Source organism: Perna viridis, chromosome 9, assembly GCF_037379345.1.
Source record: "Perna viridis isolate PV_CMFRI_1.1 ecotype Kerala chromosome 9, ASM3737934v1, whole genome shotgun sequence".
NCBI lineage: Eukaryota > Metazoa > Mollusca > Bivalvia > Mytilida > Mytilidae > Perna > Perna viridis.
This window is the reverse complement of record NC_142453.1, coordinates 9,872,025-9,889,521: the sequence shown is the minus strand read 5'-3', so window position 1 is coordinate 9,889,521 and position 17,497 is coordinate 9,872,025. Positions and strand designations below refer to the sequence as shown.

Here is a 17,497-nt window from a genome sequence, read left to right as displayed (position 1 = left end):
CTATTCTGATGCATTCTATTTTCCCTAGTTATATCTTTTCAGAATGAATGCAGGTATTCTTTACATTGGTGTACTAATAACAGCAGTGAGACAGACCTATAATTATAAAAAAGGTTCAGATATTGGATCTAAATATACAGAGCATACCGTTTTGATATTTATATTTATACCGTTTTGGTATAGAGTAACACCGAACTATGGACATACACGCTTATGAAGTCATTTTTTACTCATTCAGATCCATTATAAATCGTGTTAAGTTCATTTAGTTAAATCAGATTAATTTAGAGAATTGTAATCAGTTACATGTTTAGCTGTGATAAGTTTATATGCGTTTGTTTACTTGTGTGTTTGTTTGAACTGTCTATGGTCTTTGATTGTCTTCAAACGTATGACTGAGGCTTTTTTAACGTCCTTAACTACCCTTCTGGGTCTCGTAAGGAGGGTTGAGACTTATTTTAATTTTCTAAATGATTAACGACTTTGCTGATCATAGATATGAAGTGGTTTATATTTTATAATTTTGCAAATCAGTTGGTTACCAGGATTAGACTCGGTAGTAATTGTTTAAATTGCATGATTTGTGTATTTTTTTGTCAATACCAAACAATGTCAAAAGTTACAGGATGTTGATCTAGCAGTACAATAGATATATAGAACCCTAGACAGATAGTAAGTTTATATGGCATATTCTAAGGATTTTACATAAACAACTTGGACACTGCATTACCGTGGAGCAACTGTTGGTAGTTTCGAAAGCGTAGTATTATTGCAGATTTAATAAAATGCATGATTACAATCTGTTCAACGATTGGATGATATTGTATGCCTTTAATTCAATCAGAACTACTCGGCCTTTCTGTTGTTTTTTTAGTTACGCAAAAATGTATAATTAGCCGATTAGCTTTTGATTCTTTATGTAATTATCGATGTGGGTACCAAATGCCATTACAAATCGCGATAAGACTCGATACACAACAGCGTCTGCGGGAAGTCAATCTTCATTTATCGAAAAACCTTAAACTCAGCACTAAGTCCCGATATATATAACCATTACATTGCTCCTTTTTTCTTGATATAAATTTCACCCGAACTCAGCCGCATATCTAGAACAAACAGTCATTTTAAGTTTGTAGTTTTGGACTTTTCTTAATTACCTGGTGGGGTCATTTACAAAAAAAAAAAAAAAAAAAACATGTTTCGAGCTTAGAACTATGTTCATGCTTCTTTGCTATGTGTGCGTCTTTTAGTAGTTAAAATTCTCGCAGTGATTCATGAGCATAGTCATGATATTTTGTAAAGAGTGTGCTTATTTGTTAGGTTAGTCGGTGTGACCTAATTTGGTTCTTTTCTGTCGTCAAAAGCTCTTTCAGGAAATAATTATCTGTCCACCCGGTGTCAGTCCAGTGCTAGTATGTATGTATGGCTATGCGGTTCTATCTTTCATGTTAGAGAATTCTTCCATATCATTCTTGGTCTTAGAGGGGTTCTCTTTATTAACCTCCACTAGCTTCTCTAGATTTGTATCAGTTATATTTCGATGTGCAGGGTTTACAACCGAAATTTCAATTTGCCTAAATTTCCAATTATGAATTATAATGGCATTTACATTGTTTTGAATGATGGTACTGTTATTTAGTAAGCACGCCGAAGTTCTGATACAATGATGCAAACGTAATCAATAGAGTTTCGCCTCAGGTTTTTTTTCAACCGTTGTGATCACACAAGTTTAGATACCGCCAAAAATATCCAATACGATTAATAACAGTGAAATTGTACAATTATTCATACATTCCTGACACAAGTGGGATGCCTGAAATTAATTTCAGCAGCACAAATAGTCTTTTTGTCATATTTATGGAATGCTAGCTATTCTAGCAAGTTTTTTCAAAAGGACGTAACCTAGTTGGCGGTCTCATTGTGGGAAAAGAACAACAGTGAGCATTTTTTTCTTAAAAATAAAATTATTTTAATTTCGATAAGTACCTTAATTGTTTGAAATTATTTATTTAATAATTAATTAAATACATAGCTAATCTCCAATAAATCACATACAAAAATATATTTGAATTTGAAGTCTTCTGCTGTCCATTGCTCAAATCGGACAGTTAACCAGTCTCTGGGTTGGAAAGTTACTTCCATATGCTAAAAGTTTAAACAAAATAACCATGTAAAATTAGGAAATATGAAAAAGGGGCTATTGAATGAATACTTTATTGCGAAAGCATAAACATGCTATGGCAAACAAACACAGATATACAATGACAAAAATAACAGATAGCAGACAGCAATGTAAGTGGCATAAACTAATAAATAATATGAGATATGATATTTCAAGCCTCTTTTAAATAACCACATGATTTCAAAGAGACAGATTTACAGCCTGTAATAATGCGAAAAGTTTATGACGATTTGGCCATGAATATGTGTATTTTGGTTAAAATGGAATATACACATTCTTCTAACCTTCATTCCAGCATTGTAAATGCTTACCTTTTATGCAAATTTTCATATTCTTAACAGGCAGAGTGCCAGGATCTTGATTAATACATATTTAAAATCTTGCGTTGTCCTAGAAACACTCACTGCTACCAAATGTTTCATGTTCAATTAGATTTAATCCTTTTCTTCTTTGAAATTAAGGGTCACATTTTTACTTTGAATTAAATCTTATTAATTGAATAATTGATTGTGGTTTTACGTCATATGGCAGATACTTCATGAATTTCAGGAAATGAAAGTTTGTCCAATCGAACAAACCATACGGTTTCATCTGGTCAAGTTTAGTGGCAGTTAAATGTTTTTCTCAAAAGTGCAGATCTGAATGTAGAAATGATTATCGTTATGTGAAAGGATAGCATATGTAGAATGAAAAGGCATCATTTGTTCGTTGGGTTTTTCTATACTATAAATCACCTCTACATTAGGCAGTGTCTGAATTTTATATGGACTGGTACTTAAAAATAAAACTTTTAACAATGAGCATGTTATATAATGTTATAATTAGGAAGCTACGACAGTTTAAGTGATCGACACGAGAGATATATATCTGCTGCCCTTGTCAGCGTAAAATCTGATGGTTTAATAAAAAGAGTATAGTAAAATTACCCGAGGTCTTGCATGACGTTCAAACTTTATTGATATTGCTATTTATCGCATGCTGTACACGCGTTTCCAAGAAATAACTTCTCATCAACAACATAGAAAGTTGAAGATTTAAGAGTTAAAAGACCTTATTTATGGCGACATATTATAAATAAAGACGTAAACAATGAAAATATTATATTATGTTTTATTTAGAAAATTAGAACGACAGTTTAAGTAAACACTACAGTGATAAACATGAGAATTAAACATTTTCCGCCATTCTCCGCGTACTATTTGACGGTTTATTTACCATAGATTAGTAAGGTTACCCGAGGTCTTGAAATTACCATAGATTACGATGGTAGGGAAATCATTTGGTCAAACTTCCAACAATGTTTGTAATGTATATCATTGAGAATATTTTTTTTGTACACGTATTTTTTTCAACATTTAATTCACAAATGAAAAAAAAATTCAAAATTCTGGAAGAATAATGATAAGTAAAATTGTGGCTAATATCATAGTATTTTTCACTCGAAATTACCATACAATTTAATTAGTTGACAAGACGAATGAATAAAAATTATTGATGGGAGTATATATACGATCATAGGAATATAAAAACATCGTTGCATCATTTCACCAAATTGTTATATATATATATAAATGTACCGATATGAGCTGATGCAGATCACAATGATATCTTGGCGAAGAAACACAATGCAAGTCATTGTTAGTAGAGTGGAAAACTTACTTAATATACAGTCCTGAACAAATTGCTTAATAACGCTACATCCGATAAAATGGTTTGCTACCCCTCTTAAGAAAAGCTTTTTGAAATATTTTTTGATTGTTCTCAAGTAATTTCCCCCTTTTACTATCCAGATTTTTCGATTTTTGATTAATATTCCTCAAAACAAACAAACAAACCATTAAAACAAAACAGTACAAAATAAAACCAAAACACGATAGAAAAACAACAACCTATGATATTAACCGAGATTAACGTGTTGAATATTTTAAGGAGTCGATGAGAGTCTTATAAAAGCATACAATAGCCAAGCATAATTATATAACATCACAGCAATATGATTGAATTTTTTCTTTTAAAGGAATAATCTTAAAGTTTGGGGAGTAGTGATACTCAGACTATCATCACAAGATCAGTCTATTTTCATTTTTTATATCATTCCACTACAAATACACTGTATGAGAATGAAGTAAAAATCAGTGGCATACCCACAGAAATAAAGGGTCTTCGACTGTAATTGGTCAATTCTAAACCCAAAATGCACAATTAACAAAGTGTTTTAACAAAAGGACAGCCACACCCCCCTTTATCCGCCACTGAATACTGTAAAAGTATTAATTTTCGCGGCGAACATAAAAGCGCAAAAAATAATACCCGCGAAATTTGTTTTTAACAATATATTAGGCTTACCATTTTTTCAATCCGCGAAGAATAGAATATATTCATATATAGATATATTCACTTGACGGAATCCACGAAAATTAGCATCCGCGAAAATTAATACGTTTACAGTACTAAACACTAAACATTGTTTTATGCGTCTTTTGAGGATGTTTCCAATCATGTTTCCACTGAAAATCATGATTAAGAAACTAGAATGGAAAATATGTCAGCACATTTTATATACAATACATGGCACGTAAGCAGGTCTATCATGTATTCGGCAGCTCAGTTAAGTAAACTTAGAATATGGAACAGACGAAGTCGTTGTGGAGTTGTGGACGACAACCGTCGGTGCGTTTACGGCGGGGCTTAGTATGATTTCTGTTCCTGACGGTACTTTTGATCTCATGCAGGCAATGTGGACACATATAGCGATGAACTCCAGAAACAGCCCAAAAAACATGAGCAGAATTGAGTAAGGGAAAGATTTCTTCATCGACATACTAAATGTCTCCTCTTCATAAGAATTGTCAAGGTAATTTACGGCGTCATTTATTTTTGAATTCGCTGCTATGAACTCAATGCACACAATACCTCCGCAGACCCCTGTAACAAAAATATCCCAGTATAAAACACGGAACCAAAGCCACTGTAATTTAATAGTTTTGAAAGAGCAGTTGCTACGTTAATGACAAAATTGGCTGTAAGTTTACAAACGCATTGAACTACAAATAATTTCAAAGTAAGCCACTTAGCATTTTATTTAATCAGCACAGAAGATTGAATACTCAAATTTAAATTTTGTAATTGAATTTGCAGTATACAAGAAATTTGTACACCCGATCTATTTCGATCTACAAGATAAACATATATCTTTTCATATGGATATATAAGAATTTTTGGAGCTATAGTCCAATGACTTACGGATTATCATTCTTTTTTTTGTAATTTTTACCATTTTTGCAATATACCAAATTTTTGGGCTGTTTAACCTTGAATAGATAAGCGTAATCCGCACAAAGTTGGTTACACACAAAAAGAGGTTAAAAAATTTAAAAGAATCCTTATTCAATTTCTAACCCGATTTCAGTCCATCCCTCGTCAATGCGCCATTTACTTTGAGATAAATTGAATTGCGGACCGGATCAGTCGTTGGTCATGACATCCCAGTATAAAGTTAGTTTATACAAAAGAGTAATCAAGGGAACCAAGGTTATATCTTATGTTGCCCAAAAGTGAACCAACCAATCAGAAGGCTCCTTACAAATCAAATGATATCAGATTACCTCCAACGATGATGAACGTCAGTGCAGATGCAGATAAACCATTGGAACTGTAGGTTGAGTTTTGGGAGTTAGGTCTATTCCTCTGTATGACAAACACAGCGAATATGACAGTCAAAACTGTACCTATCGCAATACCAATAAGAGAAAGCGATGCTTCTACCAACAACTCTGTGAACCGGAACGCTATTAAAAAGAACAACGTAACCATATACATGCATGAAAAAGACTTCAATAATATTTTTTTCTTCGATTTGGAAAATTAAATATTTTTTACTCAATCACATTTAAAGAAGAACATCATGTTGTTATACAGTACTTTTAAATGTCAATTAAAACCCCATTTAAAAATAAAATTGCCTTCATAATCACTTAATTAATTAATTACTGATATGCATCTATCTCCAATTAAAACGCCTACATTTTCTTATTTCCTTAGGATAAGATTTCATTTGTGCAGTACTTTGTCACGCGTAAATCTGCTAAAATAACATTTGATTAAAAAATTCTTGTTTTTAAGTGTAAGTATATGTAAGTCAGGCAAAATGGGAAAGATTTGGAACATGCACGTCAAAACCATACTTATTTGACTATATAATTCCACTCAATGATGTTTTCTTTATTTGCAAAGACAATTATTTGATCTTGGAATCACTGTATTTGCTCAGAATTATTCAATAGAATATTAGAAAAATGGAGTTTTTGACAGAGTTATCTGCCCTTGATATATTCATTTACAGTGCATTTTAATGAAATTTTATCTCAATGTACGAAAGTGACGTTGAAAATCTAGGTCTTTTTTCTTGATTCTGATGGTAAAAAATAGTCAAATTAAACTATCAAATGGCGTTTTTTTCTTTCCATATTTAAACTATTGCCTGATTCTTACAGATACGGAAACTTAATTGATACACTCGTTTTTAGAAATAAATATACCTCATACAATTCAAGAATTCGATAGCTCCACCCCTATCCTATTGACCCATCTACTGGCAAGATTCGTAGACTCTCAATTTCTCGTTTTTTCACAAAGTTTGAGTTAAAGTTTGAACAAGACCGTGAAAAATTATGAACATACCTGTGTCTCTAAGACTTGTTCTTGAAGAGAGATGATTATTCACGGCTTCTGCATTTGACAAAGTTTGGCATATTTCTTTACCTGACTGATCAGTTGAGGTTTTTACACATACTTTACTGTAGAATATATTCATGGAAAGCTGGAAAAAAAAGATTTAATAAGCTTTACACGGTGATCATTAATTAAAATCATATCAGATTTGTTTTTGTTTAGTATTAATAAATAATAGTAACATAGGACTCAGTGGTTTATACAACAGCGGAGGACAAGGATATGTGCCCATATTTTGAAGCCGTCATCATACGAAATTTATTCAGGCGTCACCATGACCTGACTGGCTGATATATGCGAGTGTCATATATGACATACTACCCCAATCTGTCTGGAATTTCCCTACTTTTGACACTGACACTAACTATGCAACACGATCGTTGACATGCAAGAAACAGAAAATACTCACACTGATATAAAAATCATTCTCTGGTTTTTCCACGATTTTTTTTCGTTTATTTAGTCGATGTCTTATAAAATGATGGAGAATGTAAACAATTGTACAAAGGTTCAAAATAAACATTGTTTTAAGAATTGCTCTGAACTGAATGTCATAACTGCATGTCTAAGAAATCGACCATTTTAAACGGTTTTATTTCGAATCTAAATTATTTACTTTATGATGAACTTAGTACATACGGATTCGAATGTATATCTTACGTGTATTTCGGTTTCTCTGTTGACAATATCTAGACCAACCCAGCCTGGAGTTACAATGGCAACCAAAATGAAAAGTCCAGCTGTAAGACTGAGAGCCAAAAGAGGATACCCTGACATCATTCAATCTAAAAACGAAGACAAAACCTTTGTTATATCTACGGAATACAAGCCATTTTGGCAAGTTTTTTTTTTAAAAGGGACGTAACCCACCAAAACACGGCAATCTGGTTGGTGTCTAAGAATAGTAAATATTTTTCGTTGAAACTAAAAATATTTTCAATTCGGCAAGTACCTGGATGGTAGTCAATGTCAGAAATAAGTGAATGTCTATTGACCTAAATCTTTCAAAGCCTTCATTTTAGTATATAGTGTATAGGTATTTTGCGTACTAAATTACGAAATAATTTTAATTTATCAAATTACTTATACGTTACATAACGTTTAATGTAGTACATAAAGTGATATATGTTTGATCCTCCTTTATGTAGATTTACTGCATTTAAGTACAGCTCTGCATTAAAACGAGACAAAAAATTATGATTAATGATTCATACATCACTTAAACCCCGAATTTCGATGACTGGAAACCTTCAACAGCTTCACAGAAACTATTCGTCGACAATAAGAGTGTAAATGAAAGTTGGCAAGTGGAGATATATGTATTAACACTTAGAATTTGGTTGTATTCATCTATAGAAAAGTACGGATAATATTTACACTACCACTAGTCAAAATATCTTTCATAATATACAATGAACACAGTAATAGTTGTTTTTATGACCTGAAATGTATTTGAGCAGTTTCATCTATTATTTTGAGATATGGTGAATCCCCACTGCCTAGTTTTTAAACAGACCCATACTTTATACACTATAAAGCTTAACTAACTGACGAATTAATACATAATAGTGTTTTCAAAAGAAGGAAAGAAAAGGACTGTAAACACAATTCAAATTGAATAAGGAAGTTCTGCTCTGCTGAACAAAACGAATGCTAGATAGCAATTCTGTGATCGACTATTAAATGTAAAATAAAAATCTTTTATATTTTTAGCTACCTAGTTAGTCTCTTTAAGGGGCGATATTTTTGCGGTCTGTTAAGAAATATCCTAGCTTTATATCACTGTGTACACTACAAATTAAGCTGGGTATCACATTCTAATAAAATTTTTAATCACTAAAATTTAGGAGTTTTCGTGGACTCTTTTCTCTTTCTCTTTTTAACAAAATTACAGAAATGATAACATCAAAGCAGTAGTTTATAAAACAGTTGGGTTATTTAAGTATAATACGTAGACTGTATAAAAAATAACAAATACTGAATTTCATTAATCAAAGGGCTATAACTATGTAACAGTGTCGTGCATATATATAATCGACCATAATCGTCCAAATTTGATACAAATGATTAAAAGGAATTAGAATGTGACCAATAGTTCTAAGAACAATAAGAAATATCAAAATTATGAAAATTCATCTTCCTATAAAAATATTACTTTTCTTAACGCCCTTGAAAATCTGGCTTTTCTAAACTTTTCAATGCCCCTGAAAATTTACATCATTCCTAAAACCTATGTCATAAGGATAGTCAATGTTTTAAGGGCAGTTGAAGTTTTAAACGCATATGCACTATTTAAATTGTTCGTAACTTTGTGAATAATGTAACCGACTTACCGTGTAGCTCTTTATTACATGTGTAAATTTATTGATATATCGTGTTCTTAAACACTTTTTTCAAGTGAATAGCAAATGCACTCTTGAAATATTATGAAGGAATAGACAAGGAAGCATTTAAATGTCGCATTCAAGTCAATCAAAGCAAATGTTTTTGAAATATTGCCAACATTTTTACTTCTAACTGAAATAAACGCCTTCTCCAACTTTTCATCACGTTTTGTACATTTTAACATATTTTTGTGCTTACTTTTATGCGTGTATATTAAATGGTTATATCAGAAAGACAAAGATTCTAAATAAATTTAAACGAGTTGGGGAGGGTAACCATGGGAACCATGATTCGAGCGGAGACCGAAAAACAATATATTCCAAGAACAAAGACCAGACAGGGAAAAAAGACACACAAAATAAAAAGATGAGACAACCAAAATAACACGAACAATGAAACAAAACTGAATGAGCAACACGGACCCACTTTAAACTGGGAGCATGGAACAGGGGCATTGGTAGGGTAAACGTCGACTGCTTTTCTTACATCAAGATTTGATCAATAATGTTACTCGTCTCAACATAGTAACTCCCATGCAACTAGCAGATTCACCTAAGGGTTTCTTAATTAAGTTTTCTTAACTGAACTAAAAAAAAACCAATTTATTAAACACCATAAAAATATCATGGTTGCCAAAAATTTTGATTTTGAAGTTTAATTTACTCAGTTACCTTCTAAAATGAATTTCTTCCGTAATTTGATTTGTCTGTTTAAATTGGTTGATTAAACAAACACCTGATATCTAAAGCTAATCTACCAATCTTAACCTTGCCAAGAAAAAAGAAAAAAAAATTGTGTAAAATATGGACACATTAAAATCATTGTCTGCATGCAAAAACATACCTGAGTCAAAATTATTGTTTTTCGTTTTTATAATTTTCGTTGAATGTATTATTCATTTACACTTAATTTTCTGTATTGTTTGTCCGTCATGTTCCATTTTTCTCTGATTGAGCTGCCATCATAAACATATCAGAAATTGCGCATAAATGATAAACTAGAGATATTATAAGTTCGAAGCAAAAAAACAAAAAAACAAAAACAAAAACAAACAAACAAACAAAAAACAAACAAACAAAAAACAAAAAACAAAACAAAACAAAACACACAACAAAACAAACAAACAAAAAACAAAAAACAAAACAAAACAAAACACACAACAAAACAATACCAAAAACATAAGGTATAATTTGATAATTCATTGGCAGACTGTAACATTTCTTATACCATTCAGTGTAATGGAGTTCACTTTAATGCGTGTAATAAATGGAATAGACACAAAATACGTTATTTAGTCACCGCAATCACCAGTATTTTGAAAAAATAGATTATTAGTACTTTTAAGCTTGACAAGTGCTACCCACATTTTGCGAAATGAAGAAGTAATATTAGTTAGGTATTTTGGTACTATCAGCTGGGTTGTCATGTACAACCATATTGCGTTGGTCAAATTAAAATCAATGAAGATAAACATATAAAGGTAAACTATCTAAACAGACAGCCTAACATTTATTTATAATATCAATTGTTTATTCCGTGTTTTTTTTTAAATAAAAAATATTACTAATTAAGTAGCGCTCAAACTATTCAAGAATATTTTACCTTGTCTAAAAGACAATATATGCCTACCTTATCAAAGTGAGATTTAAAATATTTGGCAAATATCTCGTTCTTCCTTAGTACAGTATAAATATTAATGAGGTTCACATGGGAGACTTTTCTAAAATTAATTACGTTATAGATATTTCAAAATGTTATAGCCCTTTAAGTCAAATAAATGTTGTTAATTTAAAATGTGTGCAAAATATTCATATCAATTTCACATTAGATATATTTGCTACCTTTGCAGATTGTGGCTATTCCCTTACGGAGACATTTTTTGTTTTGGTTTTTCCAATAAAGGTGAACAGGATATAGTAATACATTTTACACGAGTTTTACACAAACACTGCGAGTATTTTTTACGTTTAAATTAATTTTAAACTTGATTTTGTGGTTGAAGACATCTGTTATTGATAAAAAGAACATTACACATGCACATTGTTAACGATTTGTCAATGTTGGAATGGGAATAAACGCTGAAGTTTTAATTGATGGAAATGGACTTAAATATGCTGTAATACTCTGGTCCTAGTGCTGCAAATCTTTAGAAATATCATTAACTGTATTTGTGACGTAATAAATTCCTGGAATTTGATAATTAGTGTCATAAAATTGCTCCGTATTTTTCAACTTGTGTGGCAAAACATCCAGGCAGTTTCATGAAATAAAAAAATGACGACCATACATGTGTACCTATAATATTCTTTTGTTTCAACAAAAGTACTTTTTGTTCAGCCTTGTTTAAGGATATAGACCTAGGATAAGGATCACAACTCAAAACTTAGTAGAACGTCTGTATTCAACATGTGACATAAAATCTGATGTAACCATAAAAGTAACTTGGATTGATTTAGTTCTGTTTCAAATGAATGCTTGATAGGTTTTATGGAAATTTTTATATATGGTACATACATATCACTGATAACAAGAGTTATGTCACATACCCTAGATCTACCTCCTTAAACTACTAATGACCACGTAACCTTGACAAAAAAAAAACAAAAACAAAAAAAACAAAAACAAAACAAAACAAAATGCATTCTTCTTTATCTAAGTCAAATCTAGATTATTTCGTTCTATCTTTCTCATTGTTACTCTATAATTGTTATTATTTGGGTTCACAAAATGGGATCTTTCTCTTCGAAATAGATTCCGATTAAAATATTTCAAAATGTTTTTTTTCACATACAAATATTGAAAAATGTTGTTAATTCTAAATGCATACCAAAATATATACGATTGACTTTGGATTAACTTATTATATTATTACACCGAGACTGTCTCCCGTACAAAAACTTATTTTGTTATTCATGAACGATAAACAAGTACCTTTATGTACATTATACGACATGGCAGAGGTTTCAAGTGTCATTCTTTTTAAGAATCAGACAATGGATGGCACGTCAGTTTTGTATGTTTTGCCTCAAATGTATTCAATACATCTAAAAAACAACCCAAATTATTTGAATTATCCTGAAGTCATATATAGTGTAGATATTTTGACTGTTTATAAAGGCAAAAATCTGCAGGAAAATATTCCCGCCATTTTTCCATAGTGCATTTCAACTATATTTGACCCGTCTATATCTCAAAATTGCACACTTTATAAACACCTTGGTGGTTATTTAATGGTAATATGACGTTGGATTGATCTCTATTTCATATCTTTATTGCGGTAATTCTAAAATAAAAATTTTGGTTTTTACAATAAAGGCAAATAGGAAGTACATAAATATAAATCACGAAGTATGTAGACATTTCTTTAAAAAGATTCATTGGCTCGCAAATCTAAATTTGTATTTAAAAACATGAGTGTGAAGGAAAGGATAACGTCATAACCATGCACATTTCAAACGATTTTGTTTATGTGGAGGTGGAGGCAACATATATTTTTAAGGTCGCTTCATATACGGGGCGCCGAATGGAACTTGATCTTTGTGTAATGAAAATCAATTTTGTGTCACAAAAATCAATTTTGTGAGACAAAATTCTATTATGTGAGACCAAATTTCATTTCTGACAGACAAAATTCAATTTTGTGCCACAAAAGTCAATTTTGTATGCAAATTAGTTTACAGAATCCTTTGAATATGCAAATGAATTCAAAATGTGCAGCATCATGTACACGTGTATTACAAACTTAAAACATTCGCTGCAATACAGTGAATACGGTACGAATGTGCACGGTAATAATAAAGCATATAAGTGAAAGAAATATCGGATATCGTAATCGTATAACCCACCGTGTCACTTAATCTTGAATCTTAAGATACATGTAGAACATTTGAGCGTTTGTAAACAAAAGGAAAAAGAAACGTACTATGTAGGTTTTTCATCTCGCCCGACCTGTTCCACTCAACCGAATTTCTTGTGTCATACATCAATAGAATCGGAATGAAATGAGGAATATATCTGTATTTGGTAAAACATCGTGGGGGATAGTGGAAGAAAAAAATCTTTCGCTGACCTTGTCAGATTAACAAATTTTACCGTACAGCTCATTTCTAATATGATATTCTTGGCTAGTCCAGTCCTTTTTTCCAGCAAAATTGGTACAAATTATCTTTTCAAATTTTAACAAATTTAGTTGCGATTAACAGGTCGGGCAAAGCATTTTATAGTTGAATTGAAAGATGTCAGGAAATGATCACGTGATTCACCAGGAGAAATCCCAATTAATCGAAAGTATTTTAAAACCTGTTTTATCAGACAAATCTCATAGAAAACGTACATTAGCAATTTTAGTTATTTCAAAAGTTTTACTGTAGAATGCAACTTAAAAGATTTTTGTTTTAATTTCACTTAATACGGCCTAAACAGATCTGTTTGTTTTGTTTGTTGGGGTTTAACGTCCGAGCAGCAATATTTCAGCTATATTCAGACGATGAACATGAAATTGATGATGAAATGAAAAAGGGTTGGGAAACAAGGACAATTGGGTCGACAAATTTTGATTGCCACTCGAAATAGGGAGAGGTGGGTAGGGTTGGGCAATTTAGCCTCCTGTGGCGGAGCCCTGTGGTTCCTACTCCGGGAGAATACCACAGTAGGGTTCGTTAACGTGCGAGGAACGTGGCATCTTTCCCAACACGGTGCACCACTATAATTTGCGGTCAGGTTTTCCGTATTATAGCCTGACAACCCCAGCATGTAACACGCTAGTTGTACCCCATTCCACCACCTGGGGCACACATCCCAGTTGCTCTGTGGGGAGAGCGCCCTAGCCCCCGGCTAGGGTTCTGAGCACTATTAAGTCGTCTTTTACGAAAATCTTAGCGCTGCTGCAGGCCTATTCTTTTAACACCCGGACCTGCACAGGGCTTAACAGCCCTGCGTTGCTCGAAGTCATCGGAAACCTGCAGTTACTATATCCAATGAGAAATCTTAAAAAATCGTGCTGAGAGAATTCATTTGCATATTAAAAGAATATATGTATGTATATTATAAATTTTGTTAATCTGAAGTCATTTTGTGTTTTGTCTGTACAAAATTGAATTTTGAGTACAAAACCACAAGTGTCCCATTCGGCGCCTCGTATCATGTCAGTTTAAATGTATTTCGAACTTTCGTAAGCCGAAATCACATTTGATCAGAATGAATTTGAAAGTCCAAATGGAGTTCGGTTTTGGCGCTTTTCACGTTACTTTTGTTCATTTAGCCTTCCTTGTTTTACTATGGATAATGGTCGTGCATGATGTCCGAAAACAAAATGAGAAATTGACAGTGACGTTTTAATAAAAGGTTTTCATTTTTTAATTGTCTGTTCCGCAAATCTAATGATCTTCAACAAAGAAATATCAGTTAATGTTTTTTTTTCAATATTTCGGAGACGTAAAACATTATATTTATAACTATTTTTGTAGTTCGGAAATTTGTGTTTTAACAATCATTATGAACAGATATTTGAATCATTTACATAAAAAAAAATTAGGACAGGGAAGTGTTAATTGTTTTTAATACATCTACAATATGTTCTGAAGTATCTCGTTGACATTGCACAATTGATGTAATTCAACATACCAAGTACCATGTACTGCTCAGCTTTCCCCATCGACAATTACATTGTTGACAGATAATGATGATAGGAACGGCCAAACTGCGGAAATAAAGTGTGTCAATCATACAGTAAGAGAAAGAAAACATACCCTACTTCAGTTTTTATTGTTAAAATACGGACCACAGCCACTTAAGTGTTTGTACTTCAACAAACTGCTTTATATATTTTGCCGCAAGAATATTTGGATTAGAAGTAAATCTCTGCATCTTTTAAGTACCATTCTGTGCAAGAATCAGGCAATGGGTGGCACATATTTAGTCATTTTTGCCTAAAATATATTCAGTACATCTAGAAAACAACCAAAAAGCTATTTGAGTTTATCCTGAAGCATCTGTGATGTAGATATTTTGACTGCTTATATAGGGAAAGAGTGCGGGAAAATTTTCCTGTCATTTTGCCGTAGTGCATTTCAACTTAATTTGACCTATCAATATCTTAAAAAGACAAATTTTACAAAAAAAAAACTTTAATGGTTATTTCTGATGGCTATCAGGTATAATAAATTGGTTTATGCAATAAAATCTTCGCGTTTTTTCCCTTCATGTGCCACACCTTATATACGTTTTTCCTGATTCTTAGACAGAGAAGTACTTCAACCTTTTTTTCATTTTCACATTACACCCCACCCCATAAACTCATTAGACCTGTCTTTGTCTAATTACAGAACACACTATTGAGTTATTAATTTCCAGCTAACTATGACTGAAAAAGGACTGTCCTTATCTTTCTCGTTGATTGGTCCGTTGAATGACAATATTTAATGTTTGATATTTGATATTAACCAAGTGTTGTTGATGGGTTGGTTTTAATTCTACGTAGGCCAATTCAATGTTGGTTTCGTAAATTCAATTAATTTGTTCAAAGTCTTTAACAACACATGATTCATTTGGCTACAAAATCTAATATTTTAATTTTCTTTATATCAGAATTTTCATTACAATAGTATTATACAGTCCCTTCCCTTTGTCTACAACGCTCTTAAATCGCAATGTGAACTCTGAAGTGTTGATGAGTGCAAACTCTGAAGAATTAAGTTACTCATTGCTTTCGGTATCATTATGTCATTATGACTAACGATATAGCATTTTCTTGCACATTTCTCTCTTAGAAATAGACAGAAAACCCGAATCGTTTCTTTGAGTTGGGTTTACGCTGCTCTACTTTGTGTTTTCTTTTTTTCTAAGATTTTCTTTTGGAGTTCTAACTGCTCATTTGCTTTTGTTACTTTGTATGTATGATTTTATTACTTTATGTTCTTTGTTGTGTATTTCTGTTGTGCATGTCTAGTCTTTGTCCCTGGATTACACTATTTTGATAACCGCTATTACATTAATTCCCTTGATTACTCGATCTACAGTTGTCATCACTGTTAAATTGTAACACATATATAAATAAGCAGAATGTACAAGTTAAACGCAAATATTATTAAGAACACAACCCCAACTTTACTTTTTTCGCTTTAGAACCACCTGTTGTATTTTTACTATGCACGGTGAGCAAATATAATAAAAGTTAGTTAAGTTCAGAAAATTCTAAAGATCTCCAGACAAATGTTGATGCGCTAAAGACTGGAGTTAGAAACTACTACTCTGTTTGACTGAGCTGTTGTTTTCATTTAGCATAGGGTGCTATAGTCTCGTCATGTGATCCCGTAATTTGACGAGAATGGGTCCAAGTCTGCCATTCAAAAGCATAGTGATTTTTTCATTTAGAGAGCGTTGAGTTCAGTGTTAAGGGCAAAAAACTTTCTGTACAAAATACCTATAAAAACGACAAATAACAATTTCTACATGATAAATGAAATAAGAAAATACACAAACTAGAAGATTTTGCATTGTTATACAGCGTTTCGAGTACCCGGAAGTAAATAATAAAATACAGATCAGTCTTCCGGTAAAGAAAATGAAACTAGAACGAGACTTACATACCCTATTGCAATGTTTGAAAGTTATTTGCTATGTACTAGTCCAACACAGAGGTAGGCATATAACCCCATTTGGATATATTCTGAATCAGAGGCATTCAATAGTCCTTCTACCCCCTTAATACCACATGCATGGTGGATAAACAGGACTGCCAATTTCTGGTCTAACAAAGTCAGGGATCCTTTACCTTCCGCACTCGAGGAGGTGTGTAATTACTGAGAAACCCACTTGCAATGGTGTTATCAACAGTCTATTTCTTCTACGACAACAACCATCAAATGGTAATAGTATGTGTATTATATATCTCGTAGTTTTCTTGACTTCACTACAAGATAGAGTTTTCCGTGTAAAGAATTGCTTTTTTCTAAGAACAAACAAGAGCTGATATCATACATATCCTGCTTAAGTTGGTAAGCGTATGGTATGCTTAATATAGAGGAAGGTAAAACGGGGTATATGTTAAAGAGACAGCAACCTTAAAAGGCAGTCTTAGCTCATAAAGGTACAGAGTGAACGTTTGCACACCTGTACTTCTCCTTTGACCGGCATCCTAGACAGCCAATATAGCTATTCAGAAAATTTAGTGTCATACTTTTTCCCTAAACATGTATCAAT

At 32.3% G+C, this 17,497-nt stretch overlaps 1 protein-coding gene across 4 annotated transcripts; it reads right to left on the bottom strand.

The window, feature by feature from the left end:
• Positions 1-3,278: 3,278 nt before the first annotated feature.
• On the bottom strand, positions 3,279-11,030 carry LOC148606618 (uncharacterized). 4 transcript variants are annotated; one of them, XM_088547165.1, is made up of 5 exons: positions 10,928-11,030; positions 7,574-7,698; positions 6,863-7,001; positions 5,788-5,970; positions 3,279-5,107 (listed from the first exon to the last, which is right to left on the bottom strand). In XM_088547165.1, exons 2-5 carry the CDS (start codon positions 7,691-7,693, stop codon positions 4,791-4,793), a joined length of 759 nt encoding a protein of 252 aa, XP_088403291.1. In that variant the 5' UTR covers positions 7,694-7,698; positions 10,928-11,030; the 3' UTR covers positions 3,279-4,790. The 4 variants fall into 4 exon arrangements, with proteins under 4 accessions (XP_088403291.1, XP_088403292.1, XP_088403294.1 ...); XM_088547166.1 differs by lacking the exon at positions 10,928-11,030 and adding an exon at positions 10,901-10,921; XM_088547168.1 differs by lacking the exon at positions 10,928-11,030 and adding an exon at positions 9,970-9,993.
• Positions 11,031-17,497: the final 6,467 nt, after the last annotated feature.

What these genes read in the sequence shown, in the direction of transcription:
- LOC148606618 (XM_088547165.1), bottom strand. Translation starts at nt 7,693, where the DNA reads ATGATGTCAGGGTATCCTCTTTTGGCTCTCAGTCTTACAGCTGGACTT. An exon ending in ACAGAGAAACCGAAATACAC is followed by an intron (nt 7,002 to 7,573) that starts GTAAGATATACA and finishes TTTTTTTTCCAG; the next exon opens with CTTTCCATGAATATATTCTA. An exon ending in GACGTTCATCATCGTTGGAG is followed by an intron (nt 5,108 to 5,787) that starts GTAATCTGATAT and finishes TTTTTGTTACAG; the next exon opens with GGGTCTGCGGAGGTATTGTG.